At 42.4% G+C, this 20,345-nt stretch overlaps 1 protein-coding gene across 1 annotated transcript in view; it reads left to right on the top strand.

Annotated features, from left to right (window-relative positions):
- mapk8b (mitogen-activated protein kinase 8b) overlaps positions 1–20,345 on the top strand; it is a gene marked incomplete at its 3' end in the record, with an annotated part of 39,762 nt that overhangs the window by 18,797 nt on the left and 620 nt on the right. The window contains 8 exon segments of the mRNA XM_079576762.1: positions 1,745–1,883; positions 8,174–8,339; positions 13,351–13,422; positions 15,955–16,137; positions 18,468–18,592; positions 19,052–19,115; positions 20,099–20,115; positions 20,117–20,177. Coding sequence (XP_079432888.1) covers positions 1,745–1,883; positions 8,174–8,339; positions 13,351–13,422; positions 15,955–16,137; positions 18,468–18,592; positions 19,052–19,115; positions 20,099–20,115; positions 20,117–20,177 — 827 coding nt within the window.

Here is a 20,345-nt window from a genome sequence, read left to right as displayed (position 1 = left end):
AGAAGCCTGAATTGAGTTGGAGGGCCGCACCAACAATAACTCAAACTTAAATCAATCTTATATTATAACTTTTTTTCAATACATGCATGAATAATAATGAGCCTGGCAGGACTGTAGCCTCATAAAAACGACTTACACTTATTGCACTTTACAAGCCTGTGTCACAAGTCTACATTGTAGTCAATATTCATTCACTCCACACTCCGTGGTAGTACGCGACTCGCCACAGCTGCCCAGGGGCAGACTGTCCATTTCCCACTTGACTACAGTGGGTTGTTTATATCCTGATATCATATTATGTCAGTGCCCTCTGCTGGACACCTGTGGAGTTCTTTTATCCTTATTTAATCTGCCCCCTAGTGGCTGGAGTGAACATTCTGGTAATTAAAAAAAAAACATATTACCGCACAGGAATGGGCTAGAGACTTACTTTATTTTTGGACATACACATTATGAATTTATGCCCTACAAGTTGTAGGCCTGAATAATCTCGCAGGCCGGATGTGGCCCGCGGGCCGTATTTTGCCCAGGTCTGATCTATAGGGATAGAGTTTTGTCGCTTTTGCTATTTATATCATTTTAAGGAAAGATGAAAAGGTGAGAGACGTGATGTCCAGTGTTTGAATTAATTGTATTGTTTTTAATGACCAGTGCTAATTTTTAGAACCCCCTAGTTGTCAACAATGGTCTCTGGCCCCAGAGATGAATTTTCCATAATCAGATTTCACACAACAGAGCTTTAAAGATATTCTAAACTACTAGACAAATATATATATATTTTTAATTTTCAAAAAAAAATCACTATTTGGTTCATGTGGATGACAAAACCAACATTTGTACAAATCAAATGCTTTAGTCTGAGCCACACCTTAAGTGAAAGAATAGCCTGCAATCACACAAACTTGCCGTTTGCAGGTGCAGATATCTGGGTCTTTTTCTACTTCATATGTTATTCACAAGCGCGAGAAATCCCATTTTAAACAAACCTTCTGTTTAGATTTGCATTCAGTACAATATCCACGCTTCCTCTGCATTTGACTTCATCTTCAAAGCCAATGGAGACACTATGAGCAGCAGAGCAGGGAATGGGGGATGTTACGGCGTATGACTTGAACAAATATGATTAATAATGCCATCCCGGGACTCTGGGTCTGTTTTTGCCCGATCGGAGCTGAAATAAAACGCACAGATCATCGCCTCGGGGTCCGCACAGAGCCTCAGATAGAAGACGAACGCTGCACAAATGCTTATTCTGTTCCAGTGACATTTGAGAAGATTCCACAGGCAGGTTTTCCAAGCCAATTTGTCCGTGATTAGACGGGATTTAAAGGTCTCGCATTATGCGTTATTCTGTCGTTTTGAACTTTGTTAGACGCTTTTCAGCCTCGGTGCTTCTATTCGTACAACTAGCCCTTTAAACACTCTGCTCTTTAGTGTTTCACTGTGGAGGCTTTTGGGGTCTAAACTTAGCAAGAAGGAAATCTATTAGAAGTTTGTCGCTGGAAGGAATGGAGGGGTGATGTAACAGCTGCCAGAAAACATGTCATCATCACACTTTCGGGAGAGACGGGGTTTGTCGCGGCCTGAATGCCACCGTGCATCACGCCACTTCGGAAAGAACGGCCTTTGTGTCATCATTTGTCGCCCAGAGATATCCCAGACAGTGCAGCCACGTCCGATCCCCCTCGAAAGCCGCTTTTAGGAAGGGTCGAGGCCTCGTTCATGGGTTTGCCGTGTGCCGCAGGTACCTGGTGATGGAGCTGATGGACGCCAACCTCTGCCAGGTGATTCAGATGGAGCTGGACCACGAGAGGCTGTCCTACCTGCTGTACCAGATGCTCTGCGGGATCAAGCACCTGCACGCAGCCGGCATCATCCACAGGGTAATGTGAACACACGCATTGCTACGCATAATTAGCTTAGCTGTCTGTTGTGAGGGGAATGGAAGAAGCATCTGGACCAGGGGGGGGCAATTACATTTCATAAGGGGCCACATGAGAAGCCTGAATTGAGTCGGAGGGGCCGCTCCAACAATAACTCAAACTTGTATAGGGATATAAGTATAATATATGGGAAGTGTATCGTCGGGGTCCATGAACAAAAGCTCCAAAATAAAAAAAATGTGTTGATAAGAAAATACATTGAGGAGTTTTTTTTTTTCAATAAATGAATTATAATGAGCCTGACAGGACTGTAGCCTCATAAAAACGTCACAAGTCTCTGCTACATTGTCGTCAATATTCATTCAGACTGTCCATTTCCCACTTGCAAGTCACACAATGTGTTGTTTATATCCTGATTCCTTATGTCAGTGCCCTCTGCTGGACACCTGTGGATTTTTTTCCTTTTATCCTTATTTAATCTGCCCCCTAGTGGAGTGAACATTCTGGTAATAAAAAAAAAAACATATATCCGCACAGGAATGGGCTAGAGACTTACTTTTTTTTTTTGACATACTTATGAATTTATGCTCTACAAGTTGAGGGCCGGACTGAATCATCTCCGGGCCATATTTTGCCCAAGTCTGGTCTGGACAATACTGTTGCCTTCCTACAGTGCTGCAGCAAAGGCTATACTGTGACTGGATTTTGAAGTGTGCTTTAATAAATATAGAGCACTAATGGAACACACCATTTTTCTTAATTTAAGTGTAAAAGAAACTTCCCCCATTGACAGGTTTCACAAAGTTACTCAAATTAGGGGCAAATGTACCTATTTAAAAACAAAAAGTCCATATTTCTAGATGACTTATTGCTGTGAGGGAACTTTGTAGCTTTGTAGATCTCGTGTTGGCCCATTGACTAAAAGGCCGGCGGTTTTCTCTCAGCTCCTACAAAGTTGATCTGTCATCAGACTTAAAGTGAAACTAAAGCTGTATATGTGATGATTTTAGAGTATTATCTGCTGTTCCCACTTAATTGTAGTACAAATGAGTATACAGTATTTTATGAGGCGCATTGAGTTGCCTTGTGTACGAAAGGTTCTCGCGAGCACATTTTGGCATCGGGGCCCCACACGCTGTGAATTTCTTCCCCGAGATTTTCTGTTGTTTTTTTCCTTTTTGAGTCGATAGCGGCTGACAAGTCAAGTAGGTGGACCACACGGGAAAATAATTACCCCGTGCGAAACACCGTCATTGAAGAATATATATCTAGCCTGTGCGAACCCGAAGTACAGTCCTGTTGTCCCGGCAACGTTAGACAAATCAACACGGACTCTCATCTCGTTAGGATGCATGAGTTTGGTGCAAAGTTTAGCCGGAGGAGGTTGTTTAAAGGAGAAAGGAGAATGCCGTTTTCTGAAATTAGCAAAATCCTACAGACCTGACGCTGAGGCCGTTCGCCGTGGCGTGCGCCATGCGGTAAGAAATACATAAACACATAAACAAACCTTGTAAGTTAGCGCTCGAACCTCAAATGAATAAAAGGCTTTCGTCACCATTCAGATATGCATCATTTCCGTAAGAAAGTCAGTAAAAACTTGTGAATTACTGACATTGCTGATCCTGTGCGTCCTGACGTCCTGGGGTAATTTTATTTTTACTGACATCCCCAGGTAATTTATTTATTAGTTTGTTTGGTCGGGACAGTGCATGTTAATGAACATACGTGGGTCTCATGCATGTAAACACGTCACACCGGATTATACCCATGGGCTATTTTCCATCTGTTGTCCCCCACTCACACTCTCAAACACACTCGCATTCATCCTGGCCTATTGTACATGTTTTAATGGTAGTGGGAAACCTACACAGACATGGGGAGAACATGCAAATTCCACACAGAAAGATCCCGTCCAGGTGGGACTGGAAATCCGGGAAGCACGAGCACTAACAGCTGCACTACCGCAGCGAATAGGGCTTAAGGCTGTGATAAAGAAAAAACTAAAATTTCCCTCAAAATGCAGGAAATAGTGTTTAAGGGTCTAGATTTTAACATTTCCGGCGAGCGCTTGCAGCAAGTAGAAGATGTCAGCTAATCGGCCGTGCGGTGTAGAAATGTTCCGTGTTTATTTGACGCTGTTCACAGCGGTTTATCGTAGCACTGACCTCTCAGCGCCCCCTCACAGTCCGCCGAGCCCACACCCTCAAACTGCAAATATGGGCAGGATTTGGTCTTTAGTGCCACGTTAAAGACGGACAAGTCAGAGTCAAGTCCAGCATGCCAAACTTCTTTTCATTTCAATCATTTCAGGTCCTTTCCAGTCTTGACAGATGTGGCAAATATACCGTAAATTCTCTAACACTGGCCTGTATTCCATTAGCGGCTTGGTCTCTAATAGAGGCCGGGTTTGCGGCTGGCAGAGGCAAATTAAAGCCGGTTTCTAAAACAGGCCGGGGCTTTTATTAGAAACTATAGCAGTAGAAATATTCCCCATGTTTGGAATTTGTCTCATACTCGTGTAAATGATAACTCACGTGCAGGAAGTAAACAAACGGGAACCCGGGCCGATGGAGACGCTGCGGAGGAACTGATCCGAGCGTAACTTTGACACAGATTTAGCCACTTTTCAAACCTCCTGTGACTATATTTGGAAACAGGGCAAACAACAAATGTTGTGTGACCCTCCAGGGTTTTAATAAAGTCACCATTGCGTCTTCAAAGCACGTCCAGCTGCTCCGTGTGCAGGTCAGTCCCACGCCTCAAAATAACTCCTCCGATCAGCGCGAGCGTCTCGTCTTCTTTCGGGTCAGTCTCATGATCGATCACAAACACAAACGCTCCGTCTAAACTCGCCTTTTACACAAGATAACAACAAATAATCCGATCCGCGGTAAAAACGAAACTGAAACCTGCTGTGACATTGATGTCAATGTTCCGCTAACAGCAACAAAACACTTCCTGTTGTCCCGACAAAATAAAAGGCGTCAATGTTCCAGCTGCTGGGAGAGGGTTTGAAATGTTAATTAATAAATGAACCTAATATTTTAGGTGCAAATGGACACAAATCTCGTTTTTCTTCATTTTCCTGGTCGTCCGTTTTGCTCAAATAGAAATAAAGGCCTGTCTCTAATTGTGGCCTGGTTCCAGTAAAGGCCTGGTCCTAGATGCCCTTGAGTAAATAAAGGCCCCGGCCTATATTAGAGCATTTACGGTAATCACATTGGGATGTTTTTTGTTCCAAGTTGGCTTATTTGTTTGTGTGGCGCACAGTGATTGCTTGTCCATGTGAAAGAAGTGGTAGAAAATGTATTAGACCCATAGCATCAAGTTGCCTCTAGTTTCACATCCTTGGTATGCAAGTCCCCGTCTGTCGAATCGATTGAGGTGAATCGAAGTCAAGATATGCAAATCCTCACCTGTGCCTGCCAGTATACAGCTGTTGTCACACCACCGTTTATCATATTTTACAATCTGAACCAGCACGGAGGAAGCTGACAACCCATCATTTCCTTGGCAGCGCACGGTGATGTCCTCTCATCAACTCGCTTAAACGCAGCATTATACAGTTCTAGCCGTGTTATCCTCGCTTCCATTGTACAGGCTACAAAGCAGTGTCTCTCGCAGTCAATGTTCCGCTCAGACTCTACTTAGTTCACATAGAGTAACCTCCTCCTGCTCGCTCAGCCCGAACTAATGTAGCTACAGGCGCCACGCTCCGCCATCTCTCCTCCATCAGCTCCCGTCCGCACGCAAACTTCTCACTTTGTCGAGGTGAAAAGGGGCGCTGAGTCACCCATCGCCGCATATCCCACTCGCATAATTGTCCGCTGTTGAACAAAGGTGGAAATACCTTCTTTTTTTTTTTTGGTAATGTGGACCAAGTCGCGCTGCCTTTCATAACATCCACTGTTCAATTTGTCTAGACGGTTTTATCTCGGGTGCATGGAAGGGAGATAAGTGCGTCAGGGTTACTTCACCTTTTGGGCTGTAAAGGACTGTCCCTTTATACGCTCTAAATGTGGAGGTGTTGTGTAGTCTGTGCATTACCTGTGTTATAATCCTAAAGGTGTTCTATTATATGTTATTCTGAGTGAAAAGAGAAACGGTACAAGACAAACTAAACACAAACTACTTCTAGGGTCTAGGACAACATATTGTTTTGCAATACATCACAAATACAATATGTTTTGTCTGTGATGAATGTGTATCGAATCAAAAACCCTTTCTATATTTGATGACATGGTGCATATTAATGAGGCTTAAGCGAAAGTGCGAAGTCTGGGCTTTAAAACGAGTCCTCCCACAACTCCCTCGGCCTCCGGGAAACAGAGAAACATCTCGATGGAAACAGGTTAACTACAAATTTGTTAAAGATAAGCAGAGCCTGTTTTTCCTATAGGCAAACTATGCAAGGTGCCAAGGGCCCCCGCAGGCACAGGGGCCCCACATCTCAGTCAAACTACGGTGTTGTTATGGGGCCTATTTGTCTCAAATATGAGTTGAATCCACACAGTTCTAATGCGCCCAGTTACTTACAGTAACTCTGGTTCTCTGAATGTGCACAGTCTAAAACGAATTGGGCGACTCACAGGCTAATTCTCAGTGGTCAGGCAGAAAGAACCGTCAGGTGCAGGTTTCAGTTAGTTTTAAATCAGTGGTTCCAAAACTGTGGGTCAGGGACCAGAGGTGAGAGAATGTGACCATTTGCCATTTTAAAAAGTTGGGAAATAGACTATAGTCGTCCTAAATCCCATTCTCACAGTGGCTTAATGGTTAGTGGTTCTCACACAGAGGGACGGGGCCTGAATTGAGGTCATTATGTTCCCCTTCTGCCCTGCACGACTGCGCAGTGGAACGGTTTTTGACCGTAAATGGATTTGCTCTTCGTTGAATAACCATGGCATGCGTACAGTTGGGCGCCGTGTGGATTTTTGCTTAGGGCCCCAGAAGGGCCAGCCCCGGCTCTGGAGATAAGCTTCACTAAACCTTTGTCAATATGGACATGCTGCATGTCATTTTGAAGCACAGAACCTGGAGAATTCAACCAGTTTTAACCTCAGCAAATGTATTTTTGATCGTTGCGCAAATTTACGCTAATGGAAGGATGCTAATGCTAACGGCAGCTAATTAAAGCTGTGACAGAAACTGATTGAATCACCTAAAGTAATAAAATAAAACTGGCCACTGCTGGACTGGCCAAGTATTTGTTTTTACAGGATTATAGACCAGATATTTTGAAAAATCGGCCAAAAATATCAGTCAGAAATATCGGCATCAGCCAATAAAAATCCCCAAAAATCGTCATTAGCCTTAGAAAACCCATATCGGTCGGCCTCTACACACAATTGAAATATTTCTAAAATGTTATTTTTGTCACATGTGTTTGATGACGTTTGGAAACTCAAATTGAGCTTTCATTTTCAATGAATTCAAGGGAAATAAATGATAGCCTATAGGCATAATGGCATGATGTCAAAGTGCATCCAACCATTTCCTTCTGCTTATCTGCGGCCGGGTTGCAGAAGCATCAGACAGAGACGCCGAGGCATCCCTTTGTAAAGAGGCATTAAATACGAATACCAAGAATGTATTTCTTTTGGTTACACACAGTGGGGTGTGAAATATTAGGCACCCCCAGCTCAAAACGTCTGTTAATGTGAACACTAAAGCCAGGGGGAGACGAAGCGATCTCCAAAAGGCAGGAAATTGGAGATAAGTCTTTCCCGTAACCTTTTAAAAAATATTGTTTTATTTTCATCTTTTACATTAATCTTTCACAACATTCACATTGGCCCCAAAGTCCTTCCAGAACGGAGACATTTCTGGGCTGTGTTGCACGCGCTGCTCTTTGAAGGTCCATCCACAGATCTTCGCTGGCGTTTAAGGTCAGGAGTCTGTGAAGGCCACGGGAAAAGAAGAAGAAATCTTTTTTTAAACTTTGATGGTGTTACCTTGTCCCTCAGAATTTGTTGGAATTTAATTGAGTCAATTCCTGGTTCTACCCCTGAAAAGTTCCCTGTGCCACTGGCTGCAATGCAACCCCAAAGGATGATCAATTGGAGAGATGTTCTCACTCTTCACTCTGGCCTAAAAGTTTTCTTCAAAATGTGTGATGCTTGTCTAAATGTTATGCCTGCTATAGAACATTTCGTCCAGAGTGAGTTGACTTTTTAAATGAATTCTTGCGTGATGCATATTTGATAAGTCTGAAAAAAGCCTGAGTGAGCGCCTCTGTGAAACCCGAGGATAACGTTATTAAAAAAAAGGTTGTTGTTTTGGGTTTTCCGCAGGACCTGAAGCCCAGCAACATCGTGGTCAAATCGGACTGCACCCTGAAGATCCTCGACTTCGGCCTGGCCCGGACCGCAGCCACCGGCCTGCTCATGACCCCGTACGTGGTGACCCGCTACTACCGCGCCCCCGAGGTCATCCTGGGCATGGGTTACCAGGCCAACGGTGAGTGCCATCCCAGCAGCCGCACGGCCCGCCCCCCTCTGTACACCACAGCCACCACGAACACGCGCACCGCTCCTGTAAAGGTCACTGTGGAGAGGGAGGGAACGAGGGGGGGGGCGGGGGGAGGCGGCATGTGGCAAACTTCCTGTGTGGGGAATGTAGTCCCCAGCAGAGCTTCAGCATGCGTTTGATGTTTTATTGAGAGGGTGGCCGGAGGAAACGAGCACTACTGCACGCTTCAGCAAATCCACCGGGCGCTCCCGCTTCGAAAACAAAAATGGGGGGGAAAAAATGGGGAAGGCGTTACTTTACAGCACAGTAATAGTGTGTTCATAGGAAGTGTCTAAAGCAGGGGTCGGCAACCCGCGGCTCCGGAGCCGCATGCGGCTCTTTCATCCTTATACTGCGGCTCTGAGTGGCTTGGGAAAATAAATTACAAAAAAAAAAGTATTTAATTGAAGTGTGTTTTATTTGTGTTAGTTCTTTAACATTTTAGTTCTAAATTGGAAGATTATTGTGATCTTGACATGTTAGAATAAATATATTTTATTGTTTTTCGTTGCTCAAAATAAACGTCATACACGCGAAAGCCGGTATACCCGCCAAAACGCCGGCTTTTCCTCCTCCTGCGGTCGTTCCTCCTGATGTTTGGGAGCCAGTCCCTGCCACCCCTATTGCCCCCCCGCTGGAGAACCCCACTGTTATATATTTGTCCCGATTTTCCTGCGTTTGTGGGGAAAAAGGGACAGTAAGAAGTGCGCCTTTCCCGCGGTCCCTGAATGCATCTCCCACGCTGCCTCCACTGACCAAAACAACAGCGCGTGGTTCCAGCAGCTACACCATGGATACGTTAAGGCTTATTTACAACCTTAGACACGTAAAACAAGCAGCGGTGGGCACGGGGCAGGTGGAGACAGGCCTGTTTTTGTGGATTATAAAGTTTTTCTAACTGGAGCTGATGACTGACCAGACGAGTGAGAATCATTGCAATCACAGCAAGTTCTACGACGGCTCCTCAGGAGATCAGGTGCACAGTGAGTGTAGTGTTTTTATGCTTATTCTGTGGAGTAAAGTCAGCCCTTATTGTGTGGCTGTTGCACGGACTTATCTGACATGAAGCGCGTGCGTTTGTTGATGCGTTTGCCCCGTGTTACACGTTGACAGGAGCGGGGTTGAACTGGTGTGACTGTCCCATAGAGTGAAAAAACTATTGCTATTCTTCAGTATATGGACAGGCCTGAGCTGGTTTGCTTTTTGTTTACCCCGATTTGGCAAGAGCCCAACGGGTCAGGGGCGCACGGCGGAGCGAGACGTCCCTGCTCCGCCTCCAACCCGGTGCGCGCGGCAGGCGATCTTGTCCACATTCGCCCAATTCTTGACAGATTTTTGACAGAACCAGACAATTCCCAATAACTCGCAACAGCGTGCCACCGCTCGCAGCAGCGCGGGACGCATATTCGTGACCGTGCGCAATAATTAATGCCATTAATCGTAACACGCAGTAACAGGTCGCAACAGTTCGTGGCGGCGCGTGAAACCTCTACCCCGAATCACTCACATTCGTGATCCTCGGCCACAAATGTGGATTTGTGGCATTCGTGACTTGTCGTCGTTATGTGTAAACCCAGCGTTAGATGTCAAAAAGTATTTGCGGCTCCCAGTGTTTTCTTTTCCGTGGAAACCGGATCAAATGGCTCTTTCGGTGTTAAAGGTTGCCGACCCCTGGTCTAAAGGTTTAACCTCTTAACTCCCACCTGAACCGAGAGGATCTTTTTCCTCACGCCATCAGATTTTTTTCCCAACATTTTTTTGTTGGGTATTCAACTCATTTTTTGTCACATTTGTGTCATTTTTTTGTCATTTTTTGTCACATTTTTGTCATTTTTTTGGTCACATATTGATCACATTTTTGTCATTTTTTTGGTCACATTTTTATCACATTTTTGTCACTTTTTTGTATTTTTTTGTCATATTTTTGTCAAATTTTTGACAAATTTTTGCCTCTTTTTCATCAATTTTTCATCACTTTTTTGTCATATTTTTGTCTTTTTTTCTGCAATTTTTTTTTCATCACATTTTTGTCACATTTGTGTCATTTTTTTGTAATTTTTTTTGGTCACATTTTTATCTCATTTTTATCACATTTTTGTCCCATTTTTGTAATTTTTTGTCACATTTTGTCACATTTTTGTCATTTTTTTGGTCACATTTTTATCACATTCTTGTCACTTTTTTGTAAACTTTGTCACACATTTTTGTCCACTTTTTCATCAATTTTTCATCACTTTTTTTGTCAATGTTTTCCCACTTTTTTGTCACATTTCCATCATTGTTTTCGTCTCAGTTTTGTTGCTATTTTCACAGCTTTTTTCCAGAAGCTTTTGGACTGGGGTAAAGCCAAACTGGAGAAAATGTGCTCGGTTCAGGTGGGAGTTAAGGGGTTAACCAGTTACCCGCCATCCACCAGCTGTGTTTTACTCACACAGATCTTAAAGCAACGGAAATCTGATGAACATGTGACAAACGTGATGATGAAGCGACGAAAACATGGCGGAAAATTGGCGTAAAAACGATGAAAACACGACAGAAAAGCGACAAAAACATGAAAAGGCGAAATTCTACCAAAACCCTAGCTCTAAGGGCGGCTGGGCACACCCTTTAAGGTAGGGTGAGGAGCTCGGAGTAGAGTCGCTGCTCCTTCATGTCGAAAGGAGCCAGTGGAGGTGGCTAGGGCATCTGTTCCGGATGCATCCTGGTCGCCTCCTTTGGGAGGTGTTCCAGGCATGTCCTATTGGGAGGAGGTCTCATGGAAGGCCCAGGACACGCTGGTGGGACTATGTCTCCGAGCTGGCCTGGTGTCGCCTCGGGGGTCCCGCCAGAACAGCTGGAGGAGGTGTACAGTACATGCATCGGGAAGTCTGGGGAAATGGATGGATGGGAATTGTGACAAAAATGCGTCGACAATTCGGCCGAAATGTTTAGAACAGTTTTGTAGGTCTTTCAAATGAGGCGTTGCCCTGGCCTATAGGCTGTAAGCTCTCCAGTCATGAAGCTTTTAGATTTAGGTAAAGCTGAACTCTTGATAATATGAAAACAGACTTGCAAAATCCATGATCCCTCTTCACCCATAGCTTTAATCCTACCGATGCTGGAAACATGTTATCACTGTGCTGTGAAGTAAAGTACATACTAAAAAGGTTTGGAACCCGTTTTCTTAAGTTCATATCTGTAATAACATAAAAAAAAAGATGTAATTTCTGTTCATGTACAGCAGGGTTGCAACTAAGGCCTCGACTAATGAGTTTGTGTTTGTGCTAAAAGCTTGTCTTAATCTGTGTATACAACTCCTCTTAACATAGTCGAGTATGTTTGACTAGTCTGGATGAATCTGATCAGTGGTTGCAGCCCTAAAGTACAGCCGCTCGCTACAAGGTGCAAACTCTTAATGGCCGCGGTGCTCTTGACCGAAAACATTGACCCTAATTTTTCCAGCTGACTACTTGCTTCTTTTCTTTGCTTCTTCTCTTGTCCTCCCTCCTCTGCTGCGCGTATGTAGTGGACATTTGGGCTGTGGGCTGTATTATGGCAGAAATGGTTCGCCACAAAATCCTTTTTCCAGGAAGGGATTGTATCCTTGAGCTGCTTGCAGCGGTGATGGCAATAACCAAACAGCACTACAGATTCTAATCACGCTTTTTTCAGTTCATCCATCTGCATGTTGCTCATGTTGGAGTGGCTTTGGAGCTCCCTTTTCTTGGACCAGCAACTGTAAACATCGAGGAACGTGAAATGGGCTTTAAAAAGTCAATTATATTTCTTTTGCACAAAGCTATTCTAAGTTTGTATTGAAAAGAAAGCGTTTGGAGAACAGACCGGAGCGTCATGGTGGCCTGGACTAGTAAAACTTAAAATAATAAAGACATCTGTTGAGGGAACTTCTAAATTTGCCCTGTTATGTGAAGATCTGAAAGTAAACCTCATTCAAACATGCTGCAAGAAAACTGGTGGGAGAAATGATTTGTCAGACAATTGTTTTGTGTTTGATGGAATCGGTTCTATAAATGTTCAGGCTGTTAAACACAAGATTAAATTCAAAATAGTGCTGCATTTTTATTTTGCGTAAATGGCCTCTCTATTATTGCATATCGTCAGCCTCATATCATAATTGCCCAAATCATTTTTAGGAATCTTGTTTCATTCTATTCTCCAAACACAGCTTTCCTCTTTTTTTTTGGCAAATTAAAAGGCTTGTTAACCAACCAACAAACAGGCTTTCTTGTTCAGCTCACGGTATAGTTTGTCTTGGACCTTTCATTTGTACTCCCGACCATGAGGGTGTTGACGATTATGGAACGGTCAACTAAAAATACGTGTTAGTAAAAGACAATTTCATTCATAGTATAGCTTTTCCTTTCAAAATTATGTTAAAATAGCATTCAAGTTCACCTTCTTTGAAAACTATTCCAAGTACCCCCTTTGCAAAGACCCTCTGGGGTTTCCGTTATCTTGGTCTTCAACCCTTTGACCCTGCACTGCCCTGTCCAGTAAAGTATACGAGCCAACAATCTGGAGTGTTCCTCTATTTCCCCAAATCTTAGAACATGGCTATTATGCTAGAAGGCTGCCGATATTCCCTTTTCCGTACAAAGACTCTCTGAATATCTTTTTTTCATCACCCAACGATGCCAATCCCCCTAACTATCATAACACAGACTCCCTGAGACAGTTTTAAATTTTATGAGGTGATCCTTTCCAAAGACATTCTCAAGTAGAAGTCTTTGAAAGAAAGAAATCTGTCTTTTAACCCTCGCGGGGAGGCCTGCCCAGGTTTAAAAGAGCACTCATATGCATGCACTTTCATTTTTTCTGTTCTGTCTCTCACACTTCACCCGAGCACACTCCACACCTTCTGTTTCACGTCTTGATTTTTAATTTATTATTTTTGTTTGCATTTTTTTCGTTTGTGTTTCGTCTTGCATGCTAATGGGGCGGTTGTCATTTCATGTTTCAGTTGATGTCTGGTCTGTGGGATGCATCATGGCTGAAATGGTCCGAGGCAGTGTGTTGTTCCCAGGCACTGACCGTATCCTTGAGTTTGGACCTCCCAGAGATGATGAGCCGTTCACCCCCGCCCCCCCGTGCAGTGTTTGGACTCAATACTATCAACTTCAACCTATTACCAATGATTGTTTTCACATTTTTTGGCTGCTCAGCTCAACCAAATAATACCCTCAATGCCCACGTTAGGTCCAACTTGAAAGGAATCCATGCATCTGCAGGAGAGAAACGGGAGAAAATAAACTAGAAATCACAGTTTTTATCATCAGGGGTGCGGATGAAGTATAAATATTTGGGTCTCTGGCACAGATGTCGTGTAAATCTCCAAAAAGTGTCATCAATATCGCTGGTTAAACTTGAGGCGTAATTTTTTTTTTTAAGGTCCACCTTTGTGTTTCCATCCAACATTGACACACTGCCCCCTTTTGGTTAGTGCTGTCACTGCGCCCTGCCAAATGTAAATGTCCTTAAATATCCAGAAAAAGACACATTTTAGTACAATTCATGTATTTACAAGGCATTGGTTTTGTTTTTTGCCAATCTTATGTTCCATTTGTTTTGCTTTTATCCCATCGTCAATAATGTGTAAAGTAGTTGTTCCCCATTGTACCTCCCGCTCATCATCCTCATTTTACATACATCTATGTTTTCAATCTTGAGCCAACAAACACGCTTCGGGAAGTTTTATTTTAGAGACATTGTCAATACCATGTTATACGTTTTGTAACTATTCATTTCCTTTCAGATTCTAGATATGCATCTGTTTGGCAATAGCTGGGGCTTGATATTTGACGTTTCTGCTCACAGGCCACTGTAGATGGTCTCTTTTGTTTGATTGCAGATACTTTTTCTAATGGCCACAGTCATACAGTACAATTCAAACCCTATTGATGTTTGTAGGAAGATTATTTTTTAAGACGCAACACAAGAAGTGTCTACTTAAAGGAACAGGCCACCATTTTTACATACTGAGATATGTTCTTACCTGAGCTTAGACGAGTTGACGCGTACCTGTCTGGACTTTGTGTGCACGCTCAGTCACGCAAAAAGACCAAAGATGATGTTCGCATTTAGCCTCTGCCAGTATTTCCTATAGCTCCAAACTGGGGTGAAGTTCGAAGCGACCAAGCTCTTCCACGTTTTCACTATTTAAATACAGTTAAGGGAAAAGCTACAGTCTAGTTACACAAAATGAAGTGGATGAAAAAGGGTACTATATTGTAAGTAGTAGTAACACCTTTGGAGCACAGTAAAGTCCCAGTCCCCAGTCTGGAGTTATAGGAATATGCTGGGAGAGGCTAAAGGCTAACGTGTTTGGTCTTTTTGCGTGATTGATGCTCAATCTTCTTACGGTTTACAAAATATAATTCAAGTTTTAGAGAACTCAACGGCCAAAGTGGCTGGTGAGAGTAAAAGCCAAGAGTGGATATCTACCATAGAAATGAAAGAGGACATGCGGAGCTCGATCTAATGTGGACAGTTTGCCAGTTGGCCAGTCCGGGAAACGCCTCATAGCTATAACAGAGCAGTTAGCATTTAGCCATGAAAGAATGCTAATTATGAACAATCCAGACGTTTTCAGCTGTTGTCAAGCCATCGACCACATACAGACGGAGGTCAAAGCCAGATCTTTTGAGATTTTACTTTGGATGAGCATTAGTATTTAACCCCTTAACTCCCACCTGAACCGAGCACATTTTCTCTGGTTTGGCTTTACCCCAATCCAAAATAGTGACAGAACTGAGACGAAAACAATGATGAAGATGTGACAAAAAAATGACTCAAATTGGACAAAAAATGATGAAAAAGTGGCAAAAAATTGACAAAAAAATGACAAAAAAATGACAAAAAATTGACAAAAAAAGACAAAAATGTGACAAAAAATGACAAAATGGACAAAAAAATGGACAAAGAAGGACAAAAAAAATGACAGAAAGTGTCAAAAAATGACGAAAAATTTACAAAAAATTGACGAAAAAAACATTTAAACAATGGCAAAAATGTCACAAAAAATTGACATAAAAAAGACAAAGAAATTTACAAAAAATGACAAAAAAAAAGATGGAAAAATGATCAACATGTGACTAAAAGTGACAAAAAAAAATATTATTTGACAAAAAAATTACAAAAAAGTTAAAGTTAAAATTAGTTGAAACCCCCCCCCAAAAAATGATGGGAAAAAAATCTGATGAAAGAAAATGCCCTGGGTTCAGGCGGGAGTTAAGAGGTTAAAAGTGGCCTCTAAGCTAAATGCTAGTTCATAGTCTGTTAAGTTTCTGCTTTTTTGGGGGTCGGATACATCCATTGGCCACTAAGAGAAAGAAGCTGACATGTCATACCTCGCCATACTTTTACATAGGCTTAGATAGTTAAGGGCATTTATGTGATTTCTATGATTATCTACCTTTTTTTTTGGGCTATGTGGCTAGATTTAATGTCGAACCCTGACCGTAATATTTAGTCACTCCCTCAACCCCCACCCTCCTGCGTCTTCTCTGCCCTTTCCCCTTTCCCCCCCCTCACACAGCAGTATGTTCCTTAAGTTTCTGCCTGTCAGACATCGACCAGTGGAACAAGGTGATCGAGCAGCTGGGCACGCCCTCTCAGGAGTTCCTCATGAAGCTGAACCAGTCAGTGCGCACGTACGTGGAGAACCGGCCTCGCTACGCCGGCTACAGCTTCGAAAAGCTCTTCCCCGACGTGCTGTTCCCGGCCGACTCCGAACACAACAAGCTCAAAGGTGAGCAGGAGCATCAGGGCCACTGCCAACACTTGCACTGCACAGTACAGATGACGGCTTAACAACCTTTGTCAATTACAATACATAAGCATGAGTGTTCCCAGATCAGTTCTTGTCTTTACAAACTTTCCAGATCCTATAGCTAAAATTAAACTTAAAACTAAAAGCCTGCTCTCTCAATATAATATAGAGTCAAGTCCTAATTAGTGCATTTTGTTTAAAGCAGTTTATTTAGTAATGCATTTTATTTAATGATAGTGATGTAATATTAATGATGCACAGTTCATATATTATTCAAGCCCAAAAAGGTAGCCGTGTGTCAGACATGAATTAAAAATGAAGCTTTACATGCAAAGCGTTAAATGCAAATCTAGGTGTGAAAGTTCTTCAGGGAAGCTTCCGGAGACCCATTAGAATCTTGCAGTGGCTGCTTTTCACATAAATGAAAGAGTAGAGAATAGTTTAAAATGCTATTTCACATTGGGGGCTCATTATATTCTTTTTTTAAATGCCCTCAATGTGAAGAAAATGAGGTTTGCAAATTAGTTTTTTCCTGAGATTTTAAGACTTCCCAGTTGTCTTTGAAAGCGTTGCCTCTTTGTGGGGAATTGTAAAAACCCACAGCTCTTCCTCTGCTGTGGCTTATTCTGTATTTTGTCTGTGCAATGATCCAGACATACACGTACAGCCACATCAGTAACAAATCCATTGGTAACGCTTGCTTTAGCTCAGCTTTTTGGCAAACGGTTCAAAACAAAGTTGTTAGTGCAGGAGAAATCACCTCCAGTCTTTTTCGACTGCGAATGAAAAGGTGGTGACGGGGAAATCTCACAGCAAGAGACAAACAAATCTGGCTGCTGTTTTCTGTCAAAAACAACAGGAAATGTGTGACAGAAAGAAAAGAAACAGAAGGTTCCCTTCCAGCAACTTTGATGCACTGCAGATTAAAACTTTAATAAAATAACTTTAATAGGCATCTAATCTAATAACACCTGCCTTTAGACGTAAGAAATGATTGTAACCATTGCATGCTAGGCCACTAGTAACTGGGATTTTTCTCACATGAAAATGAAAACGTTCCAGCTAAATAAACCCGTATGTAACAACATGGGTAGTGGTTTGTATAACTTTTCTTTAATGTAATTCAAAACTTGGTTAATAACATTATATTAGAGGCTGTGTCAAAGCCCACATCGCTGATGAGGCCTTGTTGTATTAAACTTATCTTATCTCCAAGTTTGCAAGTTGTAATTGTGACTTTGAATGCCGTTTTGAGGCTTCTTTTGACTCGTAGGTCAGACATTTACCAGTTGCCTGGAACGCTGCATTGATATTGCACAGGTATTGATGAAGCTCAATTCATACGGAATTCAATGTCAGCAAATAGGTTTGTAGTTCTGGCAACAAGATAGTAAGGCCGCTAATACTAATGAGAGGGATTTTGCTTTGAGTCTTTTTGTTTATCAACTATTTTCCGTTATTTGCAACAAAAACAGCAGATGTAATCTGACTGAACTGACTATCTTAGGCCTACTTACACCAAATCTAAAGTAAAAGGAGAAATGTCTTCATTGTTGTGGAAATGACGACGACTAGCTTGCATTTACTGTCTGGGAACACTTTTTTTTGTCAAATATAAGTTAAGGGTAGATTAGGCTCTGAAGGCGCTATAAGAGTTGCTCTGAAGCGAGGAAAGGACAGCTGATGGAAGTAGGACTGCATAATGAATAAATCAAATCCAAATCTCAAGTATCCCAAATCTCAAGTACCCTTTGCAAACAGAACATCCTGTCCTCATTAGGTCATTTTATTTTTCATCCAAATGTTCATGCTTGGACGTGTTTAAAATTGCAATTAGAAATGTTTCCTAAAGCCGTGCAGCCCTAGATTGAAGGTAAACCTCGTAGCACCTGGTTTGTAATTCAGATCCTTTCTCAGGCTTGTCTTCTATTCACTCGCACGTCTATAGAGCCCTCCCTATATTGTGCGCCGCCCTGAACCCTTCACATCCTGCTCCATCAGGAAGTATAGACTCTAAAGGGAGTAAGGCAGTCTTATGTGGAAAGAATGTAAAGGGCACATAGCGGTTTGACGTCACCGGGACGCTTCCCAAACGTAACCATTATTACACGGGGCTGTTGTGTGCCAGTCAGGGGAGTTTCCCACGTCACATTGTGAACCAGAATGTGCCACTGGACACACGGGCCACATCTTATGCAGCGCCTTGATTACGCATTTGAATAGTAGTCGGGGGAGAAATTGTATTTACTTCACTAAATAAACCCTGTAAACGCTTAAACATTTGCCACTTTGTTCCATTGTATTTGCAGCAAGCCAAGCCAGAGATTTACTATCCAAGATGCTGGTGATCGACGCATCTAAAAGGATCTCGGTGGATGAAGCCTTGCAGCACCCCTACATCAACGTGTGGTACGATCCGAGTGAGGTAGAAGCTGTAAGTACTATTTTGCATGTGCATTTTAGAACTTGCTAATATGGTAAGGGCGTGCGCTGTAGTGTCTGCCTGTGCGCTCCCATCGGAAACGAAAGCCAACTGCGCGTGCGAATAGCTCTGGGCTGTTGGGGGGGGGGGGGGAATGTGCAAGGCTTTTATTTTGTCACCTTCTGCATTGCACGTCTCGTCGGGCTTCTTTTGTCAGAATAGATGAAAAGGGAAGTTCATATTTAGGCCTGACACTGCACAATTGTTTAAAATTCAGGAAGCAGCCGTAACTCGGACACAGGAGTTCTGCTTATGCAATATTATGGAAATGCTTGTTGTTCAAAAGCAAGTCTACGGCTTGTATATTTTATAAGTTTGGTTTGCATGGCCTTGTGTTGCTTTATCAACGTCACTCAGTAGAAAGTTAACCTAAATATGTGAATGCTGTCGTACGTTTGTCCTCTTTTGCAGCCTCCGCCAGCAATCACCGACAAGCAGCTGGATGAGAGAGAGCACACAGTGGAGGAGTGGAAAGGTGTGAATGTGTTTGCTCTGTGCAATGTACAATCTGTGAAATAGCAGTTTGATTATTATATGATGGGAGAAAAATTCATACATAGCCACAGAAATGTATGTTGAGGTCAGGGCTTTGGTTCTGTCACTTTATTTTGTGAATTAACACACACAAACTTAATGTTGTCTTGAATAGTGGGTTATGTCAGAAGAGGCTTAAAGATTCCTGTTTTGAATAATTCGATAAATTGATCATATTATACAAATAGTATTAGACTACACTTCCTAAATCAGAGTCTGTGCTGGATTTAACCAGAGCTACATGTGCTACAGTGTGGAGTCTGCAGTGTTTACATGATACAGGCTAATGTTGCTAAGCTAGCCGCTAACTCGTAGCTAACAGTTTTGGCGATTCTTACGCCGTTTTATGCCCAGAGGCTTATTTATATGAAAAACTAAGCCAGCGACCCTACTATTGTTATATAAAAATAGATAAATGAATAAATCACAGGCATTGAGGAGCTTTTGGACATGAGCTGTTCTGTCTATGATGGACAGGGCAATAAAAATAAAAAATGATATTGCGTGAAAATAAATAAATAAATAAATGGCATCTGCACAATTCTGATGTAACTTCTCTTAAAAGTGTAGCCTACTTTACTTAAGGTAAATGAGTACATTAACTAATTACTAACCAATCTAATGTGAAAAAGTAAGAATGCTGAAGAAAATGCCTTGTACTTGTCAGTATCGGCAAATACTTAAATCAAAGCACTCGTATCGGTTTTAGAAAAAGTGGGTATCGGTGCATCCCTAAATGGTAAACAAATTTAGTAATTAACAGCGGGCCCCATGATTCACCCCTGCGGGACGCCAGGGAGTTGAGCCCACATTTCTAGTCTCCTGCATCACCGACACTGCTATAAATGGGTGAACATCAGAGGTGTAATGTTCGCTTCACCTTGGCTTCTCACATGGCTGATTTTGACGACTTTTGTGTTGCAGAGTTGATATATAAAGAAGGTGTTGGACTGGGAAGAAAGAACAAAGAACGGTGTCATCCGGGGTCAACCTGCTTCCATAGGTAAGTGGCGTAATCTCACGGTGCAGTAATTATAACATCGTGAGACTTATGATATTGCAACTGCTACTCATTCTATAAATAAAACGGCATATTAATGCAACTTTTAAGTATTTCTGTATTATTGAATTGAGCGTGGTTCACTGCAGAGTGTGGATTTCTGCCGTTTCA

This window comes from Gobius niger (assembly GCF_951799975.1).
Source record: "Gobius niger genome assembly, chromosome: 19".
NCBI lineage: Eukaryota > Metazoa > Chordata > Actinopteri > Gobiiformes > Gobiidae > Gobius > Gobius niger.
Note: the sequence above shows the minus strand (reverse complement) of the source record. Positions and strands in the feature narration are given on the sequence as shown.